Source organism: Nerophis lumbriciformis, linkage group LG27 (assembly GCF_033978685.3).
Source record: "Nerophis lumbriciformis linkage group LG27, RoL_Nlum_v2.1, whole genome shotgun sequence".
In the NCBI taxonomy this organism is placed as follows: domain Eukaryota; kingdom Metazoa; phylum Chordata; class Actinopteri; order Syngnathiformes; family Syngnathidae; genus Nerophis; species Nerophis lumbriciformis.
In genome coordinates, this window is record NC_084574.2 from 24302501 (window position 1) to 24314346 (window position 11846).

The 11846-nt window shown below is 38.7% G+C and overlaps 1 protein-coding gene across 1 annotated transcript in view; it reads left to right on the plus strand.

The window, feature by feature from the left end:
• Positions 1 to 8993, plus strand: part of LOC133624609 (keratin, type I cytoskeletal 19-like) — a 13795-nt gene extending 4802 nt beyond the window's left edge. The window contains exons 3-9 of the mRNA XM_061988317.1: positions 3651 to 3733; positions 3797 to 3953; positions 4031 to 4192; positions 8043 to 8168; positions 8237 to 8466; positions 8538 to 8572; positions 8641 to 8993. Coding sequence (XP_061844301.1) covers positions 3651 to 3733; positions 3797 to 3953; positions 4031 to 4192; positions 8043 to 8168; positions 8237 to 8466; positions 8538 to 8572; positions 8641 to 8738 — 891 coding nt within the window. The 3' untranslated portion in view covers positions 8739 to 8993. The remainder of the gene's footprint in view (positions 1 to 3650; positions 3734 to 3796; positions 3954 to 4030; positions 4193 to 8042; positions 8169 to 8236; positions 8467 to 8537; positions 8573 to 8640) is intronic.
• Positions 8994 to 11846: the final 2853 nt, after the last annotated feature.

The following is an 11846-nucleotide window of genomic DNA, read 5'->3' on the forward strand; positions in this document are numbered from 1 at the left end:
TTATTTAATCCTAATCTCTGTTTAACAGCAATACGACTTTTCTTCACTTCCCGTGTTCAATCTGTAACATACATAAATGTAAATAAACATCAATAATATTTATCTTACCAAATATATATACAAATATGTAATTTATAAAGAAATTAAATCTTGAATAGAATGAACACGGACCTAAAATAGATAGATAGATAGATAGTACTTTAGATACTGTTTCCGGTTCAATTTGTCATCACACAGATAAACACGCATTTTTGCATTTTGGATGAACATACAGTATATTTGATTTTTGGGTTTATCTGGAAAAATAAAAATCCATAAAAGGAAAACAGCACAAAATCCAATTTGATGGCAATATTTTAATGAAAATCAACCATTTTTTCTGTTTGTTTGAAAATCTGCCATATATACCGTATTTTTCGGATTATAAATCGTTCCGGACTATACGTCGCACCGGCCGAAAATGCATAATAAAGAAGGAAAAAAACATATATACGTCGCACTGGAGTATAAGTCGCATTTTGGGGGGAAATTTATTTGATAAAACCCAACACCAAGAATAGACATTTGAAAAGCAATTGAAAATAAATAAAGAATAGTGAACAACAGGCTGAATAAGTGTACGTTATATGACGCTTTAATAACCAACTGAGAACGTGCCTGGTATGTTAACGTAACATATTATGGTAAGAGTCATTCAAATAACTATAACATATAGAACATGCTATACGTTTACCAAACAATCTGTCACTCCTAATCGCTAAATCCCATGAAATCTTCTTCCTCGTTGTCGCTCCTGGTATGCGCCGCTAGCGTCCTTTCTTTCTGCTGCTCGATCGCCGTTTTCTGCTGCATATTTCACTACGTCCAGCTTGTAATCTGCAGTGTATGATTTCCTTTTCGGTGCCATTTTTGTTCAGTTTTTATAAGTTACCGCCAATGTAGAAATGAACCATTTTAATAGCTATGGCAGTAGCATATAGCATATAGCAGTTAGCATCCCATTACCCACAATGCACTTCTGCCATGACCCTCCCCCGCCGAATTCTTATTGGTTGACGTGAGAGTGACGATTGCTGACATTTTGCTTCGTCTCTTCCGTGAATTAGATAAATAATATTATTTGATATTTTACGGTAATGTGTTAATAATTTCACACATAAGTCGCTCCCGAGTATAAGAAGGGATGATGTTCGAAACCGGTTCTCCCGGTTGTTCGATAAGAAAAGAACCGTTCGATAAGAAAAGAACCAATTCCATGGACTCGAATCCCTTTTTGAGAACCGGTTCCCGTTATCGAGGCCATTATAGTAAAGAAAAAGAGTTGGTTCTTTATTCGAATCCCGTCCCACAAGAAATGCCCTGTGGGACGTAGCTCAGTCTAATGACTGAGCTACGTCATTTCCTGTGATGTCCCACAAACAGCAAAAATAATGGACTGGAAAAAACGCCTCAAGGCATGGCTATTCACCTATAGTGATCACAGAGACAGGTTGTTTTTGTGTTACTGTATATATTTGTTTTTCTGAAAAACCCCACTTAATATACTTTGGGTAATATACTTATTTTTTCTAGGGGGGTAACAGTCAATATTTATTTATTTATTTTATTTTATTTTTTTCTTATAAAATAAAAGTGAGCTTTTGTTAAACCAAATATTGTTTTTTTCCCCATATACAACAACCTATCTGGATTCGATAAGGGAATCGATAAGGAATCGGTTCGATAAGAGGATTCGATAATGGGCTCGAACTCGATAATTTCTTATCAAACATCATCCGTAAGTATAAGTCGCACCCCCGGCCAAACAATGAAAACAACTGCGATTTATAATCCGGAAAATACGGTACTAAAAATCGAAAAACTGATCTAATTTAGTTTTATTTTATTTGCGTTTCAGAATTGGAAATAGAATGAATGGAAGGTACACAGGACCATCATTAAATAGTTGTCCAACTTTTGTTTCAGAAATAGAAATAGAAAAAATGGCCCAAAATTTGTTTTGTGATTTGCATTTCAGAATTGGAAATAGAATGAACGGAAGGTACACAGACCCAATGGCTTTGTTCAAATTAAAATATAACTTGATTACATTAAAATAAATAAAAAAACAACAACTTATACTTCCATTTATATTTTATTTATTTTTATTTTTAATTTATTAATTTTTTTTTTTTATTCGACAACAAGCATACATTTATCATGCACACAAAAGTCAAGGCACTTTCAAACATAACCAACAATTTACACATCAGGTTGAACAAATCACGACATCAGCAAAACATGTCAAGTAAAGAAAACAAAAGCAAATACAGTATTAAATATTAATAAATAATAATAATAAAAAAATACGAGTGTGAATGTTGTCTGTCTATCTGTGTTGGCCCTGTGATGAGGTGGCGACTTGTCCAGGGTGTACACCGCCTTCCGCCCGAATGCAGCTGAGATAGGCTCCAGCAACCCCAGCGACCCCGAGAGGGACAAGCGGTAGGAAATGGATGGATTGATGGATGGATGAAAAATATGAAAAAAAAAAAAAAAAAGACAAAAAGGGCTACCTAAATCACTTTAAATGTTTTCAACAAAGATATCAATTTAAGGGCTTTTGTACTCTTAATTAGAGATGTCCGATATTATCGGCCGATATATGCGTTAAAATGTAATATCGGAAATTATCGGTATCGTTTTTTTTTATTATTGGTATCGTTTTTTTTTTTTTTTAATTAAATCAACATAAAAAACACAAGATACACTTACAATTAGTGCACCAACCCAAAAAACCCCCCTCCCCCATTTACACTCATTCACACTCATTCACACAAAAGGGTTGTTTCTTTCTGTTATTAATATTCTGGTTCCTACATTATATATCAATATATATCAATGCAGTCTGCAAGGGATACAGTCCGTAAGCACACATGATTGTGGGTGTTGCTGGTCCACTAATAATACTAACCTTTAACAGTTAATTTTACTAATTTTCATGAATTACTAGTTTCTATGTAACTGTTTTTATATTGTTTTACTTTCTTTTTTATTCAAGAAAATGTTTTTAATTTATTTATCTTATTTTATTTTATTAATTTTTTTTTTTAAGTACCGTATCTTCACCATACCTGGTTGTCCAAATTAGGCATAACAATGTGTTAAATCCACGACTGTATATATCGGTTGATATCGGTATCGGTTGATATCGGCATCGGTAATTAAAGAGTTGGACAATATCAGAATATCGGATATCGGCAAAAAGCCATTATCGGACACCCCTACTTTTAATCATCCACCAAGATTTGATTGATAATTGTAAACCATTAAGCCAATTACAAAATGTAGGCCTTACTTTCATAAATCGACATTTATGTAGAAACAATTTTGCCTGGAGCATAATAATGTTGACAAACATTTCTATGTTACCGTCGTTTATAAAAAAAATACATTCTATAGAGAACGGGGTGTCTCCACACCCTTGTTTCTCTCCATTTACATTTAAATATATATTAAAAATGAAACCGCACTACTTCTACGCATGCGTCAATTTCTGCCCCTCAAAAAATGAATAAACAGTGCCATCTAGTGGTGAGTTTTAGTGCTTGCAACTAAAGCAGACTGCCATCTTCTGGACAAGCTGTGCATTGAAGCCAATGTGTGTGCAGATCGCGCGGAGATACGCGGAGAACCAGAGCATCATCCTGCAGATCGACAACGCTCAACTCGCTGCGGACGACTTCAAAATGAAGTAAGTCGACAAGTCACGGCGGCGGTGTGAGGAAGCACATCTTCACACGCTCCCTGGATGCAGATATGAGATGGAGATGAACACGCGTGGAATGGTGGAGTCTGATTTGATTCGTCTTCGAGGGGTCCGGGACAACATCGTGTCCGGCATCAGTGACCTCAACATGCTGATCGAGAGCCTGCAGGACCAACTGGCCCAGCTGAAGATGAACCACGAGGAGGTCAACTCAGTGCACCTCAGGAGAAGACTTCACATGTTTGTTGGAGATAACAACTTTTTTTTTCTTTTAATGTTCAGGAGTTGAAGGCGATGAGGTTGCAATACACGGGTAATGTGAACGTGGAAGTGGACAGCGCGTCTTCTGTGGATCTCTCCAAGATCCTGCAAGACGTGAGGGAGCAGTACGAGGCTCTGGCGCTGAAGAACAAGCAGGAACTGGAGAGATGGTTTCAAGCTAAGGTGAGAACAGGGCTGTCCAATTGTTGCCTGTTTTTTATTCCATGTAAGAGTGCTTTTTTAGTCGGATTATCATCATTACCATGATGAATCAATTAATTTAATGATGAATCAATTAATTTAATGATGAATCAATGAATCATGATGGATCACTTGATCATGATGGATCAATTAATCATGATGAATCAATTAAACCTGATGGATCAATTAATCATGATGAATCAATTAATCATGATGGCTCAATTAATCATGATGAATCAATTAATCATGATGGGTCAATTAATTATGATGAATCAATTAATCATGATGAATCAATTAATCATGATGGCTCAATTAATCATGATGAATCAATTAAACCTGATGGATCAATTGATCAGGGTGAATCATTCCTGGTGAATCAATTAATCATGATGAATGAATTAATCATGATGGATCAATTAAACCTGATGGATCAATTGATCATGGTGAATCATTCCTGATGAATCAATTAATCATGATGAATGAATTAATCATGATGGATCAATTAATCATGATGAATCAATTAATCATGATGGATCAATCATGATCGATCAATTAATCATGATGATCAATGAATCCTGATGAATCAATTAATCATGATGGATCAATTAATCATGATGAATCAATTAATCATGATGAATCAATTAATCATGATGGATCAATTGATCATGGTGAATCATTCCTGATGAATCAATTAATCATGATGAATGAATTAATCATGATGGATCAATTCATTTAATGATGAATCAATTAATCATGATGGATCAATTAATCATGATGGATCAATCATGATGCATCAATTAATCATGATGGATCAATTAATCATGATGAATCAATTAATCATGATGGATCAATTAATCATGACGGATCAATCATGATGCATCAATTAATCATGATGGATCAATTAATCATGATGAATCAATTAATCATGATGGATCAATTAATCATGATGGATCAATCATGATGCCTCAATTAATCATGATGAATCAATTAATCATGATGGATAAATTAATCATGATGAATCAATCATGATGGATCAATTAATCCTGATGATCGATTACTCCTGATGAACCAATTAATCATGATGGATCAATTAATAATGATGAATCAATTAATCATGATGGATCAAGTAATCATGATGAATCAATCATGATGAATCAATCATGATGGATCAATTAATCATGATGAATCAATTAATCATGATGAATCAATTAATCATGATGGGTCAATTAATTATGATGAATCAATTAATCGTGATGAATCAATTAATCATAATGGCTCAATTAATCATGATGAATCAATTAAACCTGATGGATCAATTGATCATGGTGAATCATTTGTGATGAATCAATTAATCATGATGGATCAATTAAACCTGATGGATCAATTGATCAAAGGAGCATGTTCGGCAGCGCACAATCACGGAGTACTTACAAGCAGACACAGTGTGTAGACAGAAAAGGGAGAACGAACGCATTTTGGCTTAAAAAATAACGATAAAGGTGAAGCTATAGCTTATGAGTCGGTAGTCTGCAGTGTTTTAGCTACTTCTAAATCACTAATCCTGGTCTCCGTGGCGACAAATAAGGTACAAGTATCATCCCTGCAGGACGAGGAATAGCTAAACATGCTTCACTACACACCGTAGCTCACCGGCGTCAAAATGTAAACAAACCCCATTGGTGGATCTACACCTAACATCCACTGTAATGATACCAAGTACAGGAGCGTATCTAGTCGATACTACTATGATTACTTTGATATTTTTTGGCATCACAACATCTTCTTTCGTTTAAAAAAAATGTATATTATATTTATAAACTCAGGAAATATGTCCCTGGACACATGAGGACTTTGAATATGACCAATGTATGATCCTGTAACTACTTGGTATCGGATTGATACCCAAATTTGTGGTATCATCCACAAACTAATGTAAAACATCCAAACAACAGTAGAATAAGTGATTATTACATTTTAACAGAAGTGTAGATAGAACATGTTAAAAGAGAAAGTAAGCAGATTTTAACAGTAAATGAACAAGTAGATTAATAATTCATTTTCTACCGCTTGTCCTTAATAATGTTGACAAAATAATAGAATGGAAAATGACACAATATGTTACTGCATATGTCAGCAGACTAAATTAGGAGCCTTTGTTTGCTTACTTACTACTAAAAGACAAGTTGTCTTGTATGTTCACTATTTTATTTAAAGGCCTACTGAAATGCGATTTTCTTATTTAAACGGGGATAGCAGGTCCATTTTATGTGTCATACTTGATCATTTAGCGATATTGCCATATTTTTGCTGAACGGATTTAGTAGAGAACATCGACGATAAAGTTCGCAACTTTTGGTCGCTGATAAAAAAGCCTTGCCTGTACCGTAAGTAGCAGACGAGTAGCGTGACGTCACAGGTTGTGGAGCTCCTCACATCTGCACATTGTTTACAATCATGGCCACCAGCAGCGAGAGCGATTCGGACCGAGAAAGCCACAATTTCCCCATTAATTTAAATGAGGATGAAAGATTCGTGGATGAGGAAAGTGAGAGTGAAGGACTAGAGGGCAGTGGGAGCGATTCAGATAGGGAAGATGCTGTGAGAGGCGGTGGGACCTGATATTCAGCTGGGAATGACTAAAATAGTAAATAAACACAAGACATATATATACTTTATTAGCCACAACACAACCAGGCTTATATTTAATATGCCACAAATTAATCCCGCATAACAAACACCTCCCCCCTCCCGTCCATATAACCCGCCAATACAACTCAAACACCTGCACAACACACTCAATCCCACAGCCCAAAGTACCGTTCACCTCCGCAAAGTTCATACAGCACATATATTTCCTCAAAGTCCCCAAAGTTACGTACGTAACATGCACATAGCGGCACGCACGTACGGGCATGCGATCAAATGTTTGGAAGCCGCAGCTGCATGCGTACTCACGGTACCGCGTCTGCGTATCCAACTCAAGGTTCTCCTGGTAAGAGTCTCTGTTGTCCCAGTTCTCCACAGGCCAATTGTAAAGCTTGACTGTCATCTTTCGGGAATGTAAACAATGAAACACCGGCTGTGTTTGTGTTGCTGCAGCCGTCCGCAATACACCGCTTCCCACCTACAGCTTTCTTCTTTGCTGTCTCCATTGTTCATTGAACAAATTGCAAAAGATTCACCAACACAGATGTCCAGAATACTGTGGAATTTTGCGATGAAAACAGACGACTTAATAGCTGGCCACCATGCTGTCTCAAAATGTCCTCTACAATCCGTGACGTCACGCGCTGACGTCATCATACCGAGACGTTTTCAGCAGGATATTCCGCGCAAAATTTAAAATTGCACTTTAGTAAGCTAACCCGGCCGTATTGGCATGTGTTGCAATGTTAAGATTTCATCATTGATATATAAACTATCAGACTGCGTGGTCGGTAGTAGTGGGTTTCAGTAGGCCTTTAAGGACAAACTTGCAATAAGAAACATATGTTTAATGTACCCTGAGATTTTTTGTTAAAATAAAACCAATAATGCCATTTTTTGTGGTCAACCTTTATTTAGAAAAGTACCGAAAAGTATCAAAATAATTTTGGTATCGGGACAACACTACCATGTACTGACTGTGACAATATTGACTCACAAACAGTTGTTTGTTATATTATATTCCTCCTTAAATTCTTATTAATCTGCTGGTTGATTTCATATTAGTATCATATGAAAAGTGGGCCGTGTGACAAGGGGCTGCCGATGCTGTTGATATTTGGAGCGGCCTATTTCCCCCCCATTGACAAAGAAATGAAAAGTTGTGTGTCTGTTTGTGTTTGCATAGATGGAATCCCTCCAGTCAGAAATCAAAGGTTTCACCACAGACGTAAAGACCTTCTCCTCCCAACTTTCCGAGCTGAAGCGGACCTACCAGAGTTTGGAGATCACATACCAGGGCCTGCTTTCCGAGGTAGGGCGACCGTCAGTCTGTTTGCTGTCAAGGCGCCGTTGCCGACGCGCTCTTCTTCCTTGGCGCAGCTGGAATGCCTGCGTCAGAACCTGGCCGACACCAAGTCGCGCTGCAGCTCTCAGCTCAACCAGCTGCAGATGATCATCAACGGCCTGGAGGTGGAGCTGCAGCAGCTGAAGGTGTCCATCGAGCAGCAGAAGACGGAATACACGCTGCTGCTGGACATCAAGATGCGGCTGGAGAGGGAGATCGCCGAGTACCGCCGGCTGCTGGACGGCGAATCCTACGAGCAGAAAAAGTGAGACGTGGTCCGTGACGTGGGCGAGCATCCATGCACGAGCCCTCATTCTTTCCCCTCTCTCTTTCCAGGCCTCTGGTCATTAGCAAAGTGGTGCACGTGGAAGGTAAGGAAGCGCCGTCTGGCACCGATCGCTGACTCGGCATGTCCTCACGTCCTCATTGTCCTCCGCAGAGCACAAGCCCATCGTGGAGAGGAGGGTGAAGACGATCGTGGAGGAGATCATCGACGGGAAGGTGGTGGCCACCAGTGTGGACACCCAAGTGCGTTAAAGGCGTGTCTGAGATAGGCCGCCTTAAAATGTTCCCAACCAACAATCGGCTTCTCTTTAACAGGCTGTCCCCTCTTAAAAAAAGTTCACTATCAGTTCACTACAATTACGACGCAGCTGTTACAACAATGATATATTATTGTTTGCTATTAGTAACAATACATGAACACACCATGAAGTGTGTTTTTGTTTGAAAAGTACTGTTTTGACCCAAAATTAAGAAAAACAACAATAAATATCTTGCTGCAGGTTTAAAGGCTGTGTTGTGTGGTTTATATTTGGGAAGAAACAACACAATTAGGCAGCATGGTGGATAAGGGGTTGGTGCGTCTGCCTCACATTTCGAAGGTCCTGGGTTCAATCCTGCGCTCGTGGTCTTTCTGTTCTCCCCGTGACTGCGTGGGTTCCCTCCAGGTACTCCGGCCTCCTCCCACCTCCAAAGACATGCACCTGGGGATAGGTTGATTGGCAACACTAAATTGGCCCTAGTGTGTGAATGTGAGTGTGAATGTTGTCTGCATACTTGCCAACCCTCCCGAATTTTCCGGGAGACTCCCGAAATTCAGCGCCTCTCCCGAAAACCTCCCGGGACAAATATTCTCCCGAAAATCTCCCGATTTTTCAGCCGGAGCTGGAGGCCACGCCCCCTCCAGCTCCATGCGGACCTGAGTGAGGACAGCCTTTTTTCACGTCCGCTTTCCCACGATATAAACAGCGTGCCTGCCCAATCACGTTATTCCATACGAGGCGTCCGGCATACCGCCGATGAGCATGGTGCAGATGGAGAAGATCTTCTCGGCGTCCGTGTTGGCGCACACGTTGCCAAAGCCGACGCTGGTCAGGCTGCTGAGGGTGAAGTAGAGGGTGGCGATGTACGAGCTGCGCACCGACGGGCCGCCGATCGTGTTGTTGACGTAGGGCAGTGGTCCCCAAACACGCGGACCGATTGGTACTGGGCCGCACAAGAAATAAAAAAATAAAAAATAATTATTATATATATTTTTTCTTATTAAATCAACATAAAAAACACAATATATACATTATATATCAATATAGATCAATACAGTCTGCAGGAAGCTCACATGACTGTATTTCTTTATGAGACCCCCCCACCCTCCCCCACCCCGGTCCGTGGGACACATTGGTTGGGGACCACTGACGTAGGACATCTCCAGGCGTTTGCCCAGCTCATGGAGCCATCCTTGGGGAAGAGACCGGAGGACAACAGGGTGACAAGAACTAAATCATCCAGACTAGAAATAAATTGCATTATTATGTTTATCTTACCTAAAAATAAATATATTTATTAATTTAAAAAAAAAAAAACTAAATACATTTTTACTATATTTTGCTAAAAACATCAAATTAATTGTATTTTTATTTGTATTTTTTCTGACTCCTTATTACATCCAGCCATATGATTATACATTAAAATAAACATATTTGAAATAATTAATTTTAAATGATCATAAAAATTAATTTAAAATGACCATATTTAATTATTAAAATAATTGCTTGTTTATCAACAACTTTAGCATTTTATTCATTACATTTTGAAGCTGTCAGAAGCCAAGTTATGTTATATTCCTTAAGATTTATTTATGCAAGTTTGAAGTATCAATTATCTAAACACAGTTTTGTTTGCATATTTTCAGGATATATATATATGTATATATGTATATATATATATATATATATATATATATATATATATATATATATATATATATATATATATGAAATACTTGACTTTGTGAATTCTAGCTGTATATATACTCCTCCCCTCTTAACCACGCCCAAAACCACGCCCCCCCACCTCCCGAAATCCGAGGTCTCAAGGTTGGCAAGTATGGTTGTCTGTCTATCTGTGTTGGCCCTGCGATGAGGTGGCGACTTGTCCAGGGTGTACCCCGCCTTCCGCCCGATTGTAGCTGAGATAGGCTCCAGCACCCCCCGTGACCCCGAAAGGGATAAGCGGTAGAAAATGGATGGATGGATGACCCCTAACCCTTTTATTAAGGATCCCCATTAGCTGGTTGCCACAACAACCCACTAGTCTTCCTGGGGTCCACAAACCCAATACAATTACAAGTAAAAGCATATAATTATAACTACACAATACAGAAACAAATAAAAGCATCAACAAGCAAACAGTGTACAGTCACAGAATATTAATTACCATTTAAATATAACTACACAATACAATACATATTTTAATTTTTTTTAATCCTGTAAAGCGTCTGAGTGCTTTGAAAAGCGCTATACTAAATAAAATGTATTATTATTATTATTATTAAAACCAAACAAAAATCATCAACAAGCAAACTAATTTACAGACTCAGATAAAATATTATAACACAATGGATGGACAACACATAGATACTTTTAGACTAAAAAACCTTTTTGGCTGCGACTCTTTCCAAGACCACTAGATGGCATCTTTGTTCCTGGCTAAAAGATGGAAGGTGGATCATGAGGCCGCGCCCACACTAGGAAGAAAACTGCACGACATGAATTACATTTTCATGCAATGGAATTAAACTTTTCATTCAATAAAATAAATAAATCATTCTTAATGTGGCTACATGAATAAATGTCGGGCAGAACTCCCAGCTTGCACCTTTGAACCCTGTCAGGTAAAGTTTGTATGCGCTCATAGAGCTTGCCGACTTCCTCCCACAGTGAAAAAAAGCTATTTTATATCAATAAGAAACTGGTAATCGCCTTTTTTTTACAAGGTGCAAGGCAGGTGAGGCACTTTGTGGAGTTTTACCTTTTTTTTAATTTCATATACACTCATCAATGGTAATTCAGGCTGTTCATCCATCCAGCCATCTTCTTCCGCTTATTCAAAGTCAGGTCCCGGGGGCAGCAGCCTAAGCAGAGAAGCCCAGACTTCCCCCTCCCCAGGTAGTTTGACTATCACTTCCTGGGGGATCCAGAGGCGTTCCCAGGCCAGCTCTCCACCGTCTCTTAGGTCTTCCCCATGGTCTCATACCGGTCAGATGCGCCCTAAACACCTCCCCATGGAGGCGTTCGGGGGGCATTCTGACCAGATGCCTGAACCACCTCATCTGGCTCCTCTCGATCTGGAGGAGCAACAACTTTA